The 21694-nt window shown below is 46.5% G+C and overlaps 1 protein-coding gene across 7 annotated transcripts in view; it reads right to left on the bottom strand.

Annotated features, from left to right (window-relative positions):
- The window catches only part of Sntg2 (syntrophin gamma 2), a 226846-nt gene that overhangs the window by 113443 nt on the left and 91709 nt on the right, over positions 1–21694 (bottom strand). For all 7 annotated transcript variants that reach the window (XM_074049063.1, XM_074049064.1, XM_074049066.1 and 4 more), the window contains exons 5-6: positions 16961–17004; positions 16821–16862 (exon numbers count right to left, since the gene is read on the bottom strand). In XM_074049063.1, the coding sequence (XP_073905164.1) occupies positions 16821–16862; positions 16961–17004 (86 nt within the window). The remainder of the gene's footprint in view (positions 1–16820; positions 16863–16960; positions 17005–21694) is intronic.

The following is a 21694-nucleotide window of genomic DNA, read 5'->3' as shown; positions in this document are numbered from 1 at the left end:
CCTGCACGTCAGAGCAGTTTTAAAGTCTCACTGGAACATACGGGGCCCTGGACAGTCCACACAGACGTGTGCAAAGGAAGAGGCCCTGCTTTTACCATTCCCTTGGACACATGCTGCCAGGATGCTGGTGTCCTCCATAAACAGTCCTGCAGAAGACAGCTTCCCTTTGAGGGCAACTTGGCCAATCTGTCGGAATCCGCCAGTTAAATTGCTCATTGTAGCTCCATTAGTGGGCATAAAGGGGCGCGGCAGGGGGGTTCAACACACCTTGCAGGCGGTTCACGCCAGCACGTGAATGGAGGCCTGCCTGACCTCTGACATGTTGCCTTCCTGGACTAGGACAGACATCACGGTCTACCCCATGTCGGCTTGTGTTTTTGTTCTTCGAGGATGAGTGTGTTCGCTTTATAGGACCAAGATCTTTTGCATGCAGAGCCATGAGCGTTTTCAAGAAAACTGCCCGAGGCAAGCTACCTTTTCCGTTATTAACCAGGCATGAAATATCTGTTCCCAAAACTGAAACTTCACCCCCCCACAGCAACATGACATTCACGGTGCCTGCGGTGTAGGCTGAGGGACGTTTACGATGCACATCTCTATTCTGAGGGCAAAATAGGTTTCTCCCACACCGAGAGATTTCGTTACGTGAAGAGGCAAAGCTACCGGGATGAAGTTCTCCAAGGAAAAAGACTGAACTCACTGTGTGCTTACGCATACACACTGCAGAGCTCCAGCCGTGGACTCTTCGTTCCCTTTCCTAAGACGTGACCTAGAATCTGCATTGTTGTCTTATTGCTCCTGGCAGTGTTAACTGCACAAAGTGAGGGGTTTCCCCGTGGTAATTCCCGAGCACGCGTACAATGCACCTGGGTCATGTTTGCCCGGCTTCTCTTCCTCACCCTGCCTCACCTTCCTCTTCTCCCTTCACCTTTCACCACCCCGGTCCTCAGCCCCTCTTTTACTTTCATGACCTTGTTTTATGGGATTTGTTTGTTTGCTTCCCCCATCTTCCACACGAGAAAACACAAGTGTAATTGTCTTTGTGGGACTGGACCATCTGTTCTTATGGGAGCAAGAGCACTGCGCCAGACCTGGATTTTCCTGAAGTGAACCCCTCTTCACCCAAAGCTCCTCTGACCTGGCACCCACACATGTCTGAGTGTGTATGAAGGTTGCACTGACCATGAACTGGCCAACATGTTATCCAAGGGATCCTCTGGTCCAAGGCCCACATACACATCTTAAACTGCTCTGGCCCCCAGCCATAAAAGTGGGCTCCTAACTGCTGGGAGGGTGGACACAATTGGCTGCTCGGGTTGCTCATCTGCACATACCCACGGGCCTGCAGTGTTCCTCCTGTGGAATCAGCTCGCAGGCCACTGTTCACCAAAACTGGACAGGGCAGGCTCCTTCTTCACTGGGTCCATCCATACCACACCTCATTCACCCATCATGACTGTGTAGCACCTCCCCGTGGCTGTCACTGTGGCAGGCATGACTCAGTGCTGGTCCCACTGCAGGCAATCAGGGAGAAGCTAGACATGGGCCCTGGCTCTGACACTGACCCCAGGAGGACACAGAGCGCCAGCACACAACCCCAGCCCCACTGTGGCCCAAGCAGCCTGTCTCCAATTGGAAGGCATTCCCCTTTCCCTCTAGGCAGCCCCAGCCTCATCCTGGTGAACCCAGTCCCCACAAGACGCCCCAACCTCAGGTTGGGCCCTGGTCCCACACGTAATTCTGCCTGTCATAAGACCTCAAACTCCCCACTTGACTCCCCGGGTACTAGGTTTTTCTGTTTTACTCTGTAAAACTGTACACTAACAATTCCCATCTGCTCCTTGCCTTCTGGCTTTGAGGAACCAGGCTGCTCCTTCCTCAGGCAAGCCATAGATGCTGCCGGCTCCTCTCACACACACACCGCAAGGACCCTCCTGCACAACTGAGCAGAGAGACAACTCTGGCTGGCTCATCCTTCTCAAAAGCTGTGGCCGTCTAGGGTCTCATGCCTCCAGGAAACTTCAGCAGGACATCTCCCACCTTTTGTCCAGCCTCCGACTCCACATCCCCTCCCCACTGTCAGCTGCAGACAAAGGTCTTCATTCTGAGTTATATATAAAAAAAATGGCCCTGTTTTCCCATCACCACATCTGCCAACTCACCCATCTGAGCTGGTCCTGTCTTCTGTCTGTCTCAGGGGAGTATTTCTGGCTGCTTCACTTCAGGCTACAGGTCATTCCTCCAGCCCTCTAACCCTTGCACCTGAATTTACTCCTGTCTCCATCAGGTGACTTCTGCTGAGTTCCTCTTCACAGGCCTGAAACATGCCAGAGCACTGCATTCCACCGACGACTTCCTCTGTGGCTATGGCCTGCGCACACCTGAAGCATTTCCATGCCCCCTCCCACAGCAAAATGCTTTTACATATTGGTTGGTACTCCGATTCCTTCTGTCATCTCGGGCCTTCTCAGGTCACCTCGCCAAACCCAGCCTTGTGAAGCTGAATCTTCATCTATCTTTATCTGAATTGACCTCTCAGGTCTTTTCCTGTGGCCCTCAGTACCCACCACCCTGCTCTTCCGCCCGCCTCACCTGGTACTTTTTCTTCCTGGTTGGCCCAGGTCTACCTGCTCATTTCTGAATGCTGGGGACCTGCCTTCTTACACACTCACTGCCCACCATGGGCTCCCAAAACTACACAGTCCCCTCCTCCCACCTCAGAACTCAGCACCTTGGTGAAGCTCTTTTATCAGACTAAACTAGCACTCACAGCCCAGTCCAGCAGGGGGTCCTTTGAGCATGATGGAAAAGCCATCCATGTCTGCATGCACCACTGTGGCCAGAGCAGCACTACCACTGCTTATTGGCGTGGACACTGGATTCCACGCACGCTGGGCTCCAGCTGCTCCCAACCTTTGACTCTAAACCTCTGCCATAATGTCCTCTCGTTATTCACCTTTTGGACTACTGTCCTAAGTGTCTCTCTGGTAGATGGCATATACTTGTGTGTGTGTATAAGTGTGTGAGGGTGACAGTGTGCATGGGTGTGCATGTGTGAGTGTAAGTGCATGCATGTATGAGTGTGCATGTCTGTATGTGTGCATGCTGGTGTCAGTTGACCAGTGAGAACATGTCTGCCTGCATGTGTGCATATTTCTACAAATACGTGAGTACACATGCGTGTGAATACTTATGGGTGTGCATGTGTGTGCCCAGTGTGTGAGTGCACTGTAGAAGTGCACTGTTGAGTACATGTGTGTGCACGTGTGAGCGTACATTGTTGAGCACATGCGTGTGCACGTGTGAGTGTGCATGCATCAGTGAAGGCAGCACTGGGTTTCTGAGCCGAAAGAAGAATCCACTTTTTAAACAGGAAGGAGGACTTCATTTTCACTTATGAGCCAGTGTTTTGATGGTGAAGTGTTAGACTGACCAGAAGCTGAGATCTGCCCAGTCTATGTTGTGGTTTTGTATTCCTTCCCTTAACCCTGAATTCTCACAGCAGCTTGCAATGCATCTATACAAGTTAACCTTTAATAAATTAACTTTCTAACCATCATCTGTACACCCAATGTTACTGAACACCTCCTGTTAAAAACAACAGGAAAGGACATGTTTACGCGTACTCCCTGCAGCCTGCTGTGCGCTGGGCTGGGTCTGCCCTTTGCACATCCATTCTAGCCGCTGACGCTGCTGGACTCAGGCCCTCTCCATGCACCCTGCAACTTCCCCATGTCCATGGCTGGAGTTCCCATCAGCCCCACTGCCTCCTTCCCACCGGGTCAGGAGGCACTGTGTCTACCCAAGAGTTTGCAACCGTGAGGATTTTCTCTGCTTAAGTAAGGCCCACCTTTAACAATTATTTTGAGTGACTTCTGTTGGAATTAGGTCAATGCATTTTGAACTTCTTAGTTAGCTCCTAGAAGTTCTCTCTGCTTGACTTCAACACAGGCCCCTCCTGGCAACCACATCCGGATAGGCCATGACTAAGGCAGTCCCTACTAGCACCCACCATCTTCATGCAAGCTGTCACAGGCATTGGGCCCAACTTGCTTTACTGTGATTTTTGTCTAAAGTTGAGAAGCTGCTGTCTTCTGTCATCTGCACTGAGACGATCCTGGTTTTCAGCGTCCATCGTGCTTTGCTTCCTTACACATCTCACGTATCACTGCTCTAAGTAATTACTTACTGTCCCTTGTCTTTGTTCATGAACAAGTTATTTCTGGGGGAAAATCAAATGCCTTACTCCCATGGATAATTACAAACTTTTGATCAGTTCCCACGTCCTCTCCTTTCCTAACTTTGCACCGCACAGTTTTAGCCACTCTACACCCTTAGACAATTGAATTTCAACTCTGCATGAGGAAAGCCTTTCTTAGCATCTTTCTTAGGCATGAGACAGCTCCATTTGTTGTTTTCATGTTTTTATTTATATTCCTGATCATCTGATATTCATAGTTCAAAGTAGCAGGTCCTTTTCTGTGTCGTTGAAGCAAGCATAATTTTTAAGGGTTTTTCTTTGCATATTTTACACAGCTGTCCTCAACAAGATGCATGGCTTGTTATTGGTTCCAGCAGTTAGCTTCATGTGTCAAGCTAGCTGGGTGCCACCCAATTAGTCAATCAAACACCAGTCTAGGTCCACTGTGCAGGGGTCTACAGATGTGACTGTTCCATGGGGGGGCTTAAAAGTGGCCCCACTTAGATACCCCAGAGGGGTGTGAGTGACCGGCATGTGTGGCCACCAGGGCAGAGGGCCGCAGTAGAGAGTCCAGGTGGATTTCTACACCATTACACCTGTGCTGAAGACAGAACTCACACCTATGATACAAAAACACCTAAAGGGAAGCTGTCATGTTACAGGCTGTGTTCTGAAAGATGCACAACCCTTGCTGTTTTCCATACAAGTCTGAAATTCAGAACACAGTCTATAATTCTCTTATCAGGAGTAATTATAAGTTTTGAACAAACTCTGCCCTTAATTTTACAAATGAAACCAATCAGGCCCAGTTGGTGTAAGTCGCTTCCCCCAGATCACAACCTAAGGGAGTCAGATGGGGCATGAGATGAGGTTCTTTGGGACCCATCCAGGGGCTGTGCTGCTCCGGGGCTGAGAGCCGACCTGAGCCTGGCTGGCATAGGCCGGGCAGTGTCTCCAGTCATGTAGACAGCAGAGGTCTGCTCCTCTCTCTGTGATTTCTGCCCCACACGCCACACCTCACGCTTCAGTGTGACATTTGCACCAGCCAGGTCACACAGCTAGGCCACACAGCTAGGACACACAACTATGTCACATATCCAGGTCACACAGATCACACAATAGGTCATAGAGCTAGGTCACACAGTTGGGTGACACAGCTAGTCTCATAGCTGGGTGACACAGCTAGGTCACATGGCAAGGTCATACACCTAGTCACACAAGTAAGGTCACACTAGGCGAATCCCATTATTCTGTGTATCTACATCAGCTCTGCTCCCACACAGCAGACATTTCCTCACTGCTGTCTCTGTGGTCCTCAGTCCCACTCCTGGCTACATAGCAGCGGGTCCCCATGCCACCTTCCCAGTGCAAGGCATGTCTGGGTTGTGAGTGAAATGCTTTCCACTCGTGTGTGCTCAGTCCTGCCTACTGAGGCTGCAGCAATAAAGGCTGAAAGCAGCTAGATTGGCTTAAATTTAGCAGATACCCCTTCCAAGTGACAGGTAGGACTCCCTGGGTCCCCAAAGATCTGTGGGAAGGGTCTCAGCATCTCCTGAAGGATCCTAATGAACACACATGCATTGGGCCATGTGGAAATGGACACCACACAGACCCCTTCTGATGTTTCATTTCTGGAATTCCTCCACGCTGCTCTTAAAAGATTATCCCCACACAGCTCCGTAAACCTCAAACACCTGCTACTAAATGTCCTCTACCACTTATTAGGGCATTTGTGATCATTTCTCGGAAGAGCAGCATTACATCTTATGGATGCAATCTTAGTAACAGGGAACGTCAGACAGTCAAGAGAAATCTTTGTCCATCCGTTCTGATGGGCATGAATAATGCTCTCCCCTGAACCAGGGAAGATATGGTGGGTAGATTTTTTCCAAACTCTCAGAATCTCAGAAGGGACAGGAGAGTGGTGGGGCTCGTTGATCTGCTGGGGGCTCAGGCAGGTGCAGGGTCCACACACCTGGCTTGAGTGTCGGTTCCATCATGTCGTAATTGACCCTTGGGTGATCATTTCCTGCCCCAAGACTTGACCCGTGAAGCACGCACCCAGAGTCACGAGGTGCTCCACCGAGAGGCCCCCTTAGGGTATTAATGTCTTACAGGAATTTGCACTGGGAACACAGTTCTCTCACGGGAAGATGCCAGGAAATCTCATTCAGAGAGACTGGGGGTAACTCACACAGTCACTAACAGGACTCTGCACACTGCCTGCTCTGGCTGCATTGACCACTCCTTGTGCCTTAAAGTCTGTTCAGATGTCATTTCTTTGTGCTGTCAAATGACCTGGGTCTGGGAATTATATACTACAGAGCCTCCGGTACCCTTTGAAACTTGCATTCAGAGGCACACAGAGACACACACATGGATACACACATCCAGGAACACACACACACAATGAAGGGACAGTCTGCACAGACACATTGCATCTAAATACACCTATACACAAATACACACTTAACCAAGAAAAGCCAACGTACACACATGTGCACACATGGACACTTACAGAAACTCATAAAAACATGTTCACCTGCACCTACACACACACACACACACACACACACACACACACACCTGCACATTTGACAACTATTTCATGAAATACTTTTAGCCAGCCACATTTCATGGTGCACACACAATGTCATATTTTCCTGCCGTCATACTCAGTTATCCTTTTTTTTTAAAGAAGTTTGTTTTTAGAGTAGTTTTAGGTTCACATCAAGACTTAACAGAAGATACAGGGTGCTTCTGAATTTCCTGCTCCCACTATCGAAAACCCTGTTAGAGGGAAAATTTTAAAAAGTGATGAACCTACATCCTTCAAGGACATATCAAGTCATGAATCCACCATCACAGAGGTGCACAGAACAATTTCACTGCCCATCCCTCCCAAGCTCCTGAAAACCACTGTCATTCACTGACTCCACAGCGTGCCTTTTCCAGAATCACACATGGAGTCCCCAGCATGAATCCTTTGTAGACTGGCTTCTTTCACTTTCTGTGCACCTACAGACCCTCCATGTCTTCCCGTGATTTGGAAGCTCACTTCCCTTAGTACTGAATGATATCTCATCTAAATGGACCATGGTTTACTTATCCGTTCATCTACTGAAGGATGTCTTGACTGTTTCCAAGTTTTGTCAATGATGAATAAAGCTGCCAAAGTCATCCATGTGCAGGTTTTGTGTAGAATGAATCTTAACTCTACACAAAAAACCAAAAAGCATGAATACTGGGCCATAGGTTTGTAAGAACCTGCCAACTGTCTTCAAAAGCGTCTGGGGCATTTTGCATTCTAACCACAATAGGTGGGATTTCCTGTTCCCACCCTGTCCCCAGACAAAATTTCTTTTCATATGCCTATTTACCATCTGTGAGCCTTCTGAAGTGAGATAGCTGTTAAGGTCTTCGGCCATTTTTATAACTGGGCTGTTCGTTTTTTCAGAGCTGAAGAGTTCTTTGAATAGTTTGGGTAAGAACCCTTTATCAGAAATGCCATTTGCAAATATTTTATCTCAGTCTGGCTGTCTTCCTTCTCCTGACAGCGCCTTTTGCAAAGCAGAGACAAGTTTAATGAAGGCCAGCTTAGCAATCATTCCTTTTATGGACTGAGTCCTTGGTTTTGTGTCTAAAAAGGCATCGCCCAGCCCAAGGGCGTCCAGATTTTCTCTTGCTCCCTTCAAGGAGTTTGCTGAGTTTTACACTTGTATATAATTCATTGTGAGTTAGTGTTTATGAAGTGCGTTAAGTCTCTGTCTACATTCGTTGTTTTGCACATGGATGTCCAGCACATCCATGGTGTTACAGCACCGTTTATTGAAAAGATGATCTTTCTCCATTGTACTGTTCCTCTGTCAAAGAGCAGCGGCCACGGCTCTGTGCATCTGCGTCTGGGCTCTCCGGCCTTCTGTTCTCTTGATCTGTTTGTTGCATTCCTTCACCAAAACCACACTGCCTTAATTACAGTAGTTTCATAGGAAGCCTTAAACCTGGGCTTCTTCTCTTTCAATATCATACTGAGAATTTGGGGTCTTTTCCTCGTCACGTAAACTTTAGAATTAGTTTGTTAAAATCCAAAAATAACACACTTGGATTCTGAGTGGACTGCGTTGGAAGTATAGATCAAGAAGTCAGAAGAACTGACATCTTGAGGCTATTGAGACATCCATCCATGATCACAGAGTATTTCTGCATTTGTTTCAGTTCTTAGATTTATGTCATCAGACTTTGTGGTTTTTCTCAAATATATTTTGCATATATTTTATTACACCTAAGTATTTTGAGGGGAGGGGTCTAGCACAAATGGTGCTGTCTTTTTAATTTCAAATGTCACTTGCTCATCATGGCACTGGCCTTATATTTTGCTGGGGGGGTGGTTGTTGTTCTTGTTGGTTCTTTTGGATTTTCTACATGGATGATCATGTCATTTGCAAACGAAGACAGTTTTATTTCCTCTTTCCCAATGTGTACCCATTTAATTTACTTTTATTGTCTTACTGTATCAGAAGTAGTAAGGGAGGATATCCTTGCTTTGTTCCTGATCTCAGTCAGAAATCTTCCAGATTCTCATATTACGTACAATGTTAACTGTAGGTTTTTAAAATAGTCCTTATTAATTTGAGGTTGTTTCCCCTCACTTCTAGTTTAATGAGAGTATTTTGTCATAAATTGTAATTATATTTTGTTGAAAGATCTTCCTGCATCTGCTGATATGATCTGATTTTCTTCATTATTCTGCTTAGATGATGTAATTTGATTTCCAAATGTTGAAACGGCCTTGCGTACCTGGGGTTAATCCAACTTGATCTTAGAAGATCATTTTTTTAACATTGTTGGACTCCATTTGTTAAATATTTTGGTGAGGATTTTTTGAATATGTTAGTAAGAGGTACTGGTGTGTAGATTTTTTGCATTAACTCAACTGGTTTTGATTTTACAGCAAGGCAGGACACAGAGGATGAGTTAGGAGTGTTCTAGGAGGTTGTAGAGAACTGCTATAATTCCTCTTTAAATGTGTGGTGGGGGTCAGCAATGAGCTGAGCTGGTCTGCTGCTTTGTGGTTTGGAACCAATAGTTATGAGTTTGGGTTCTTTTCTTTTTGTGGTAATGGTGATTGAGCCCAGGGCCTTGCTCATGCCAGGAAAGCACTCTACCACTTGAGCTATGCCCCCAACCCTGTTGTTTGATTTCGACCTTGAGAAAAATCTTTGTCTGATGACATTTGCCTGGCCTGACCTCAAACTCAGGATCGTCCTGCCTTCATCCTCCAAGTAGCTGGGATTATAAACATGGACCAGCAAGCCCGACTTGGTTCACTTTCTTTCATGGATGTAGGCCTGTTCAGTTTTTCTTTGGTGGGAGTTTTTTCAGATTGCATCTTTCAATAAATTAGTCCATTTCATCTAGATGAACAACTCCAGGGCGTTGAGTCGTTCATAGCATTCATTTGTTACTCTCCTAGTGTCTACAGGATCGGTAGGGATGTCACCTCTTGTTTATAACATTACCTAACTGAGCCTTATGTCTCTTTTCTTAGTTCTCCTGGCTAGGAGCTTCATTTTAAAAACATCTTTCTAAAGAACCAGCTTTCCGCTGTGTTGATTTTCTCTACTGATTTGGAGTTTTCACTTCACTAATCTCTGGTCTGGCATCTGTTGTTTTCTTCTGCTTCCTGTTTTCTTCAGGATAAAGCCATTCATTTCACGAGAATTCATGAACTCCAAATAAGATCGGGCAGGTTCGTCGCACACACAGCTCCCTGCTCGGACACACACGTTCGGTGTGGCCGAGTTCAGTTAGCACACGCACCTCCTCCCAGACCTCGTTACCTTTTTCGTGGTGAAAACACTTAGAACTTATTTTCTTATCAAGTTTTAAGAATTCATCGTTACCAGCTCTACTCACCATGTTGGGCAATAGATCTCGTTAACTAAACCCTCCTGCGTAATAACTTAAACGGGTGTGCTCGATCAGCCTACCCAACTCTCCCCCGTATTGCCGCAGCTCCTGGCGCTCTGTGGTCTGACGCTTTCACACTCCACAGGGAGGTGCAATGGTGAGTTACCTGCCTTTCTGTGCTTGGCTTGTTGTACTTACCACACCGTCCTCTGGGTTATCACGGTGTCACAAATGGCAGGATTTCTTTCTTTTTAGGGCTGAATAGTATTCCACAACTACACTATCACATTGTCTATTCACTCAGGTGCCCAGTCATGGAGGTGGCATCTACATCATGCAAACATTCTGTCATTGCAAACAGAGCTGTGGTGAACACAGGACGGCAGGTGTCTCTTATACAGACTGATTCATTTACTGTGGATACAAATGCAGAGTCTGATAGCTGGACCACTTCTGTTTGCTGAGTACTTCATTTGCTTTTTGGTTTTTAGTGATTTAAAGGGAAGCTTAGAAGTTTACAGGTCTTTCTTCTTTTCTAGTATATGGGCTCCTTCCATGTTCTAGATTTTCCTCTAAACACTTGCTTCACTGCATCCCCCAGATTTTAAATTCTGTTTTTATTTTCATTTACTTCAAATTGTATGTTAATTTCTCTTGAGATTTCTTCTTTAACTCCCATGTTATTTAGAAGTATATTCTTGGGCCAGGGGTGGTGGTATACACCTGTAATCCCAGCCATCTCGCCAGAGCCCACGCTCTCTTGCAGCGTACCTTCCTGCCTTCATTTTTCAAAAGAACTTTGCTGCTGCCTTGCAAGTTGTGTGTCTCCACCCAATTCTTTGTTCAGGATGCAAAAGAAACCAAGATCTCCTGAGACTACCCGTGGATAGCAGGAGGGCTTTATCCCAAGTTTCTGTGACAACTTGTTACAGTCTGATTATGAAATGTTCCTCACAGACTCATGCATGTGTTGGAAGCTTGTTGCTCAGCTGGCAGCAATATTTTGGAAGGTTCTGAAAACTTTAGCAGGTAGGGCATAGTTAGATGAAGGAGGTCTCAGGTGCTCTGGAGACCATACCTGTCCCCTGGTCCCTTCCTGTCATTTTCCGGTCTGCCATGAGATGAACAGCTTCCTCCTCGGCTGGACCTCTGCCATGGTGTTCTGTATCACCATGGGCCCAGAACCAGTGGATCCAAGGATTGTGCGCTGATCTCTCTGAAACTGTGAGCTGAAATAGCCCTTTTCTCCCTTAACTTTATATCAGGGATTTTGTCACAGTGACAAGAAAAGTAACTAGTATAGGACATTTGTAGTGGAGAAGTTGGGTCACTGCATGACCAAACATGACTATGTGGTTCTTAAGCCTTGGATCTGGTTTGTGGGAGGAATTTGGAAGAGTTTGGAGAAGCAGGATAGAAAACCCTAGGATGCTCTAAGCAGAGCTTTAATGGGCAATTCTGGTGGGAGCCCCGGGGACCAGGATGCTCCCAGGAATGTGACAGTGAAAGCAGGTTCGTGAGGCTTGAGCCGGGAACAGGACTGGAAGCCACGTGTGTTACACTCTGGCAAAGAATTCTACATTTCTTTCACGTCCTGAGACTTTGAGGGAGGCTGAATTAAAAGATAATGGATAAACTGATTTGGCTGGGGGTGTTTCAAGTCAGCAGTCAGCCTGTGGCTGCTGCTGGCTGCTTTTAGCCAGGTTTATTGTGAGATTGGGAGTAAAAATCAGAGCAGAAAGATATGACCAGAAAAGGAGTGTGTTTAACGTTGACGGGGAGAGTGGGGTTACCAAAGAGGTTAGCATTGCTGCAATAAATCAAGTGCTTTAACCAGGACAATAGGAAAGATACCTTGAGGGCGTCATCTCAACAACCAGCTGCCACTCTGCACCCCATGAAGCAAGTGCAAGTGCATAGAGGGATTTTTGTTGGCACGCATTAGTTGTACAGGGGTTGACTGGCATTTCCATCTTGCAACGTGCCTTGATTGGGTTCACTCCCACCATCATTCTCCCTTATCCCCTCCCCCTACTTAAAATAATTTTGACAGGTTTCATTGTTCTGTCTTCTTACATATATATAAAGTACATCGGCCATATTCACCCTCCTTGATCATCTCTATTCACCCTCTCATCCTATTAGTTCCCACCCCTTAACCAGACCTGTTTTACTCCCTGTCCTTCATTATGTAAGTGTATGTTTATGGTTCAAAAGGTTTCTGCCATGATATTTCACCTATGAAAATGTTACTTTAATCAGATTAATTTCCTCTGTTGCTCTCCCTTGCCTTTCTCCCCCACACCCCATTATTCAATAGCTGTCAGAGCATTTTGTTACGCATTCTTCTTACAATTCAATATCATACACTTTCTATCATTCTCTTTTCCTCCCCCGCCTGCCCCTGGTCGCAAACATTCCCACAACTGGAAACAAGTTCTGGGCTTTAATTCATTTGAAGCAGTTTGAAAAGAGAGTTCCACAGTGCCCTGCTCACATGGGGTCACCTGGGGAAGGTTTCCTGCATTCTGCAGCCCAGGCACTCAACAGGAAGCTCCAAGGGGACCTGCCTACCGTCTGAGCCAATGGCACTGTCCCTGTGGTGCTGGCTTTGCAGGCATGCAGAACGCTTACAGGATAAGGAAGGTTTCCACCCAGACTTCAAAGAAGCCCTGGGTGGCCAGGCAGAGTGTGGCGGGGTCAGGATCCCTGCAGTGGCCTCAGAGCAGGTGATACATGAAGCTGATAGAGAGAAGCCTAAGCAGCAATGGAGACTCCAGGGTGTTGGAGAGGCCACAGTCTGCCAAAGAAAGCCATAGGTAACATGTGAAGCCAGCCAAGAGAGAGCCACCTGGGCTGAAAACAGCAAGGCCATTGGGGAAGATCTGTCCAAGCCACGATGCACCACCACACACCCCAGGTGCCAGACACAAAGCTATAGGATTTAATGTCTGCCCTGCTGGGTTTCAGTCGGACTGTGATCCCATCCCTCCTTTCTAGCCCCTGTTCCTCCCTTTTAAGGACAATGTTTACTCTGTTCCATTGTTCGTGGAAGTGGAAGTATGTAACTTGGTTTTGATTTCACAGGGGCTCACAGCTAAGAGCTGCCTGAAGGCTCAGAGGAGACTTTGAACTTGGGCTTTTGAAAAATGTTGGAATTTTTAAATGTTTGATGCCTACGAGCATTTGGAGCCAGGGGCAGAATGTTACGGTTTGACAGGAAATTTCTCCCATGGGTTCATATGTTGAATACAGACCCAAACTGTGGCACTGTCCAGGAGGCAGCAGGCCCCGGGGTCATGCCTCTGAAGGCTGCGCCTGGTCCCTGGACCTTTCCTCTCTCTGCGTCCTGCTGACCATGAGGTGAACAGTCTCCTCCATACATGGCTGCCACCATGATGTTCTGTCCCACCATGGGCCCAGGACCAATGAGGCCAAGGAAGGACTACGGTCTGAGAGCTTTGAAACCGGAGGCTCACTTAACTCTTTCTTTCAAGTTGTTCTTTCAGGTATCTGCTCACTGCAGTGATAAAGCTAACACACAGCTGCAATGCCTGGAATTGCTCCTGCTTTCCTGACAACCATGGGACAAGGCACTTCGGTTCCTGGATGCTTTCTCGTGAGCAGTGATGGGAGAATTTTGTCAATTAACCTGAGAAAGAGAAGCCGTGGAGCCATGGGAAGATGCAGAGAGAAACCTATTCAAACTCACTGAGGGAGCATGGGGAGGGGAGCTCCCAGCCCCCTCTGTGCTCCAAGAGCAGAGGAGAGCCAGCCTGAGGCTTGTCTCCTCCTCTGTCTTCAGCAGCAGCTTCTGCAGAATTCATTCACTGCAGCTTTTGCTTTCTGATGCTACTGAATTTGTGAATGGTTCATGAGTATCCCCTTCTAGACCCTGATCGGCCTTGAAGACAGAGGCCTTGCTTGCTCACATTGTGACAGTCTTAGCACTATGACAGACGCTCCCTTGAACATCTGTCAAGTAGACTACCTGGAGAGACACAGCGGTTTCAGCTCTCACGACTGTGGCTGTGCGCGTGGACGACACGAACTCATCTGCCTCTCGGTTTCTCTTAATGCAGGTTACAGTCTCCAGCTGACACGCAGAACAGACAAGCCAGAGGGACCTTCTGCTCTATCTGTATAATAGTTCGAAAAATTCAGAACTGCTGGACATAAACACAGCAAGGGTCACGGTCTTAGTTTTAAGGAAAGCTGATGTAGATGACTGAAATATGTTTCTTTAAAAAGGACTAATTTAAATTTCACAAGAAGGGTGCATAAGAGGAGTTACTGAATTTTTATCAGTTCGGATAATTTTTATCTGTGGTTCTTCTAGTAGCTAAGAATACAGACTGAAATACTGGACTGGAAGTGATTTTCTTTTGCAATATATTAATCTAATATTTGAGATGTTTTTATAAATTTTCAATGCAGCTGTAGAAATGTGAAACTGTAAGGCCTCTTATTCCAAGAGCCCCTGAGGCCATCAAGTGCAGAACAGGATGGGACCATTGTGTTGGGTTCTGGAGGAGCAGACAGGCGACCCCAGAGCTCTGTACTCTGTGGGACAACAGAGGGTTCCCACACCCACGCATCGCAGAGACACAGGCAGCGGGGACCCTCCCTGGGACCCAAAGTTCCTGCGGTAACCCTTGACCTCACATGGATGTGCACTAATGATAACTGTCATTGATTTTCTTCTTTATCCGAGTGGCCACATGTCTCAGAATTATTCACAGCAGTTCATGAACTCATGGACAGTTTACTGTCTCCTACAGCTGCTACTATAATATTATATACCAAAGTGACGAAAATACACAGATGTATTAAAAGGGAATCATCTGCTGGCTTGTGTATGTTTACAGGTCTATGTGCTTTACCAGCCTAAGTTAATAGGGCATTTCCAAAGCAGCAGAGTGATTCAGATTCATTTTGTGGGTGTGTATCTTTAATACTTACATCGACAAAAACTCTTTGCTTTGAGCATAACTGACATTTTTCCCTTTTGAGTGAAAGCTAGAACTTACTCTGAACAATGGGGACAGGAGTAACACCCTATGATTTATGAAGGCTACAAATGTAAGATTTTATGACCTTCATGAGCTTGAGGAACTGACACTACAAGCATCATGAGCTCCAGTAATTTACGGTGCATCACGTAAGAATCTGGGCATAGAACTGGTAAGAGTACCCTTGTAAGAATCAAATATCAGACCGTTTATGAGGCCGATGCCCCGTTCACTCAAAATCCTGCTTCTTGGATGAGTGTTTTCACTTGTTCTGGGCAGGAGTAGGAGTCATGTAGCCTGTTTTCAATTATATCGTGTTTCCTTGCCTTATGAAGTCCCGTCTTGCAGAGATGGAACACGGACATAAACACTGTTAGTTTGGAGAGTAACCACACATTCTCCCTTGAATGTGAACCTGGACTGCTGTCCTTCAAGGCCAGGACAGAGCTTACCCTGTGTGAATTTCCCAGGCCTGGTGCTCAGGACAGATCAGGAACCACGTCTTGAATGAGGAAACAAGCCAACAGCACATGCTGGTCCTCATTTAGGTACAAGCTGCTACAAACGTGCCATCTGGTTTCATGGACGTCGTGTTGCGTACTCATGACTTTTGCTCTCCTTACCCAGGGCTTATCGAAAAAGATCAGCACTGACGAAAGAATGAGCGCACAAACGCCCATCAAACTTCCTAGGGAATGCTAACAAATTAAAATCCTGTTTGAATTTTGCTGCAACACACAGAACAGAGTGGTGAGAGCCTCGGTACCAGTCAGCCTTTCTCACTGCTGTGACCTGCAAGACACAACTTGCAGAAGAAGGATTTATTTTGGCTATGGTTTCAAAAGTTCTCATCTGCCATGGTGGGGAGGGCATAGGCACAGGGCGGGATGACGTGAGAGGGATGCAGAAACAAACATCTGTGCTCTGGCTTCTTCCTCCTCCCCTTTTATTTCTCCCAAGCCTACGGGATGACAGTACCTACATTGGGGCAGGTTTCCCCACTCAGTTAATCCCCTCTGGGCATCCTCACAGACGCACCAGGGGCTCACTTCTCAATACAATCAAGATCGACCATCACAGACCCCAAGGATCAAGATCGACCATCACAGACCCCAAGGAGGGGTCTTGGTCCCAGGCCTGCCTCCCAACTTGGCTTCTCTGTCACTCTTGTCTGTGTGTCCTCACCCCTCACCCCAGCATGGGCCTTCTGCATGTGGTCAGCTCTGTTGGCACCCGACCCCCTACTTCCTTCACCTCATTTCTCCAGACCAGCTTTATGCCATCTCTGCCTCTGCTCCCACCCCACAGGCACCATGAGCAGCTCTATCCCCATGGCCCTTCCTGCACAGGTCCCCGGCACCAGCCACACAGCCTGGCTGTGGGAACTGAGCCCTCACGGCCGGGTGTCTTTGCCTGTGTGTAGCCTGATGTGGTCCTGGACCAAGTCTATTTCCCTCAAATTTAGAATGGGCAATAACAACACACATCCACGGTGTTCCAAAGAGCCAAGAAAGCACGTCTGTAAAGCATCTCGTGCAGCTCATGAAACCACGAGATTTACTAAATCTTTACATATTCATTCCATTTCTAAGACTCCGTGCCTATGAGCACACTCAGCTAAATGTAGAATAACAGAAGAACTCATCAGAATAACAGAATATCTAAAAAACAAAAACTATAAAACGTAGCACACTTACCACCTCTTCATGGGTTGCATTTTCTACATTAATGCCATTAACCTGGATAGATGATAAATTAAGAATATTGAGGACAATAATTAAGACAAGTTTAAAATAAAAATGCAATAAAGTGAGGGGCTCAGGTTTGAACTACTGACCTGTAGGACAGCATCTCCTATGAACAACATCCCAGTCTGGTCAGCTGCAGGGTTGCAAAAGCAGCAGAAGTGTTAGGAGACATCTCAGTGATACCACGTTCTTACGGCAGGCTCTAAGCAGCACTGTGCTGCAAGGACCAAGCCTGCACATGTGTGTGCGTGTGTGTTTGTGCATGTGTGTGCAAGTGTGTATGCACTTGTGAATGTGCACATGGATGTGGGTGTGCTTGGCTGTTGCAGGAATGCATGCATGTGTGTACCCATGTCCAGGTATGGGTGTAGTTGTGGAATGCACACACGTGTGAGTCTGAGTGATGTGGGTATTTGTGTGTGTGCATGAGAGTGTGATATGTACAAGCATGGTGTACATGAGCGTGTGTGCACATGACCATGTGTGTGCCCTTGAATATGTGTGTGTGCACAAGCTTGTGAGTGCATATGTGTGTTTGCATGGGTATGGGAAAATGCAACACGTAGTCACAGGCTGCACCAGGGACCTCAACGGCCTGTCAGTTTTAAGTGCATTAAGTTACTGTCCACATGCAGAGGCTGGTGGAATGTGGAGCACAAAAGCCACTTCTTCAGTGAGGGTTTCCTCTCATTCTGGGAAAAGTCTTTGCTTTAAGTGGACCCAGACAATAAACAAGTCCCCAGAGCCACTCAGCACTTCCCCAACTCCCCAGAACCAATGTGCAGACTGCTGTAAGGAAGACCGTGTCAGAACAGGGAAGGCAATGAAAGGAAAACCATGCACTGTGAAGTTTCAGTGTAATGTCCATAGCGTATTTGTGTTTTACATTTTCAGCATCAGAGAGGCAGAGAGAAATCCTCTCAAGACGACTGGGCAAATTTGCACAAAATATAAAGCCATTTTCCTTTACATGCATTGTTTTAATTTTATAGGTCTGATTAAATATTGCAAAACAATAGTATATTCTTTTTCACATACGGCTCCTTAAAACCATATGTGAATTTAATGCTAATTGTCAATATTTTTCTAGTCATTGAGTATGAAATCATGGAAATAAAACAGAACTACACACACTGCATGCTGAGGTACAAATGTGGAGTAACTTGAATAAGTCAGTCACACTGAGACTTTCCAGACAGGCCACCATGAGCCACTCAGTGTGTGACCTTGTCCCCTCTGGCTCCCTCCAGATGTTCGAAATTCCCTTTCCTCTGTCCCTGTGGCCCTCTATCCATCACCTCTCCCTCTGCCTCTGACCCTCGGTCTCTGCTGCTGCCTCGCTGTGGCTCTGGGCCTCTCTATTGCTGTCCATCTTGGTCCCTGTCTCTAACAGTCTTTGTCTCTGCTCCCCTCTGACTCTGGCTTTCTCTTCTCTACTCTGTGTGGTCTTCACCTTCAGGTACACTAGACTCTGAGCTGGGTCCACTGGAGCGTCACAAGCCAGAGTTTTCATGGAATCAAAGTCAATCAGAAGAAATGACACACAAAATAGCAGAAGTATTCAGCGATTTCAGAGGGGTGTGGTTATCTTCTGTGTGGGACACAGTGAGAAAGTCTGCTTTGCTCCAAGACCGGGCTGACACCAGGAGAGTCACAGAAGGGGCAGAGACGGCCAGAGTGGTGTTAAGAATGCCACACCCAATCCCTGTACCCTGTGCTAAGCCATCTCCTGCCCCTGTGTTAAGCCTCACTCTGCATCTGTGTCCTGTGCTGCCCCGACTGCATGCAGTACGTTCCCAGCAGGACCTGAGGGCTTAGCAGATGACAATGATGCTGGTTGGGGTCTGTCTGAGCACCATGAAGCCACACCCAGCACACCTTGCAAGGAATAATGCTGGATCAGGGGAAGTATGTTTTATTAAAACTTCTTCCAGGCCATAAGGGAGTCTCATACCCCCGAGTCAACACATTTTCTGCTCTGAGTTGAGCTCAAAAGCCACCAGGACCTCACTCTAGAACAAGTGGCTGCTCCCGTGTGCCCCAGAGTGGACAGTGCTGTTCTCTGAGGCCCTGCAAAGTCTGGAGCCCCATGTGAGCTGGGGTGACAGGAGGAATCAGGCCCGAGGAGCTGCCTCAGTGTCCATGTGCACACAGATATCATGTTATAAATTCCCAAGTAATGAAGTTAAAATGCCAGCGGCAATATGCGTAAACAGAGGAGTGCTTGCATATGTTTTCTAAAGTTTGTGAGGAAAATTAGAAGATAAAATTAAATCCTTAAAGTCCTCTTTTAAGTGGAAGTTGGGATTATGAATGGCAGAAAATATTTTTAGATTTTGGTAAGGAAAAGGCGCTGATTTGTTCTGCTTTCTCCCCTGCTTTTCCCCTCCTCTTGAGAAGTGGTTACGCTCCCTCCATCAGAAGCTGACATCCAGAGAAACCTTTGAAAAACAGACAAGGGAGGTCAGCCTTCCCGTTCCCAGTTGTCCTCCACGTGGGGGAGCACAGCATGGCTGTGGCAGCTTCTGTCCCAAGCTGGTCTTTGGTTCCCAGTCCTCTTTTTCTCCGTTTGTGACAGGAGCCAGGCTCCTTAGAACTGCCGCCAGCTGGAGTCAGAGCCAACCCTGAGTGTGTGAGGTCTAGAATGGTCAAGCTCTTAGCACACTGACAGGAGATGGACAATTCAGTTCAAGGGTCACCCACAGCTTCACAAAACTGAAAACGATCCCTGGACTACAAATGAAAGGAGACCAGAGAAACAGCTGCACGCCCTGCAGCTAAAGGTCATCGCTAGTAACGCCATTAATGGCTGAGTTCAGGGGAGTAAGGAGGGAACCCTGCAGTTATGGAAAGAAAATAAAAATAATTAAAGATATGCTTCCAATTAAATCTCAGAATTGTTATCTACTTGACGAAGGCTTTTGGTCTTAGTAAATAAATTCAGAGTGGAAGCTGTGTGATAAAATTAAGTAATCAAATACTCTTAAATAAAATAAACCCCTTGCTCACATTAGGCCAAGTCTGGATCTCAGCTGAAAAGCGGTTCTAGTTTACCTGTGGTAATGCTGCCATTATGTCATAACACAAAATTGAAATAAAGCATAGTGTGTTATAATCCACATAAATACCCAAACTTCTGCAAAATGTCATAATGAGGAAAGTTCTCTACTTTGCGATATCTGCATTTTCAAGACTCATTGCTCTTGGGGTGTTATTTGAGGTATTTAAAGGTAATTAAGCATGGTTTGCTACACGATTGTGCTCTGATAGCACATACTTGCTCCTTCTTGAAAAATCTTCTATAAAACTCATTTTGTTAAATTCAGTATTAACACATAAACACATGTGAGTGATGTCATAAAATGTTAGTGCTTACACTGAGTTTTAACGTTCACTGAGTTATATCTTGTTAGCATTTGGACTAATTGCGAATATGCCAGCACCCTTCAGAGTCACTTATGGGTCTGACCACACCATGGTCTGGGCCACACAGTCCAGACAGAACCAGAGGAGGCTGCACACTTGGCGTGGATGGTGAAGACTGGCTCTGGAGCCCTCCTCAACGCCTGTTCTAGTCAGGGCGAATCTGACAGTCACAGGGACCTCCCCACACTCTCTCCAGCAACATGCCTTCCAGATAAAGTACGACTTCTCCTTTCCAGACAATCTGCATTGGGCTGAAACAACACGTCCCTGGGTAACCTGAAGTCACACGGGTCCAGATCGGGTGATGTGTGTGACGCTCACTTCCCCGAGGTTCTGACCTCACTTGTCTTCTTGGGCAGCTATCGAACATACAGACCCGGCCTCAGTCCTCAATGAAACACCGGGATATACACTGTACCAAGAGATAAGTGACTGAATAAAGATTAAAGTTCCTAAATATTTTATAGTTGAACTTCCTGTTAAAGTTTCCAAAATACTAAATACTTTATGACTAAACACCCTGCTATTTTACATTGAAATTTCCTGTTTCTTAAACAATGTAGAACAGGTTATAAAAAAAACTAAGATTAAAGTTTCTGAAATTCTGAATATTTTACAGTTAAACTTTGTTTTATCAGACATCATAGAACAATCCTTGGTCTCTGTGTGACAGTTTGGTGAGACACGCTTAGTCTGGAGAACAGGTGAAAATACATGGAAAACTTTGACCTCAGGTGAAAGGCTCAAAGGAGGACTTCGCAGGGGAGCTGGAATGGTGAACTCGAACGGGGTTTGCTGCATTCTCTTGGAAATCCCCACGGAGGCAAACTCATCGTGTGTGCCCCACTATGCCACTCTCAAAGGGCTCACCTTAGAGGGTGTAGACTCCAGTAACGACCGAGATGTGCATTCTGCCAAATGGAAGGGTTTTCCCCAAACAGTTCAGAGCCTATTCAGAAACCACACCGTGAGTCTGAACAGGTCCCCCAAGCATGGCCAAACGCAGCTCTCCCACACCACTCTGGACCTTAGGTTCCTCTTTCCTACGCCCTTTCCATGCTAAGGAAGGAGGAAGCCCAACCCCCACAACCCAATGTTACAGCCAAGACAGAAACACAGATAAGGACAATCACTCAGAGCTGCCACTTGAAACACCTTCTGTTAATTACAATCAGTTTCAGCAAATTAACTAAAGAATTAATCATGGAGAGAATGGTGGCACAGGCCTATAATCCCAGCTACTCAGGAGGCCAAGGTAGGAGGACTGTAGTCTGAAGCTGGCCAGGCAATAGCTTGAGTCCCTGTATGAAAAACAAACCAGAAGCAAAAAGAGCTGTGGGCATGGCTCAGATGGTACAAAGCTTGTCTAGCAACCTTGAGGCCCTGAGTTCAGACCC

The sequence above is a fragment of the Castor canadensis genome, chromosome 12, assembly GCF_047511655.1.
Source record: "Castor canadensis chromosome 12, mCasCan1.hap1v2, whole genome shotgun sequence".
NCBI lineage: Eukaryota > Metazoa > Chordata > Mammalia > Rodentia > Castoridae > Castor > Castor canadensis.
Note: the sequence above shows the minus strand (reverse complement) of the source record. Positions and strands in the feature narration are given on the sequence as shown.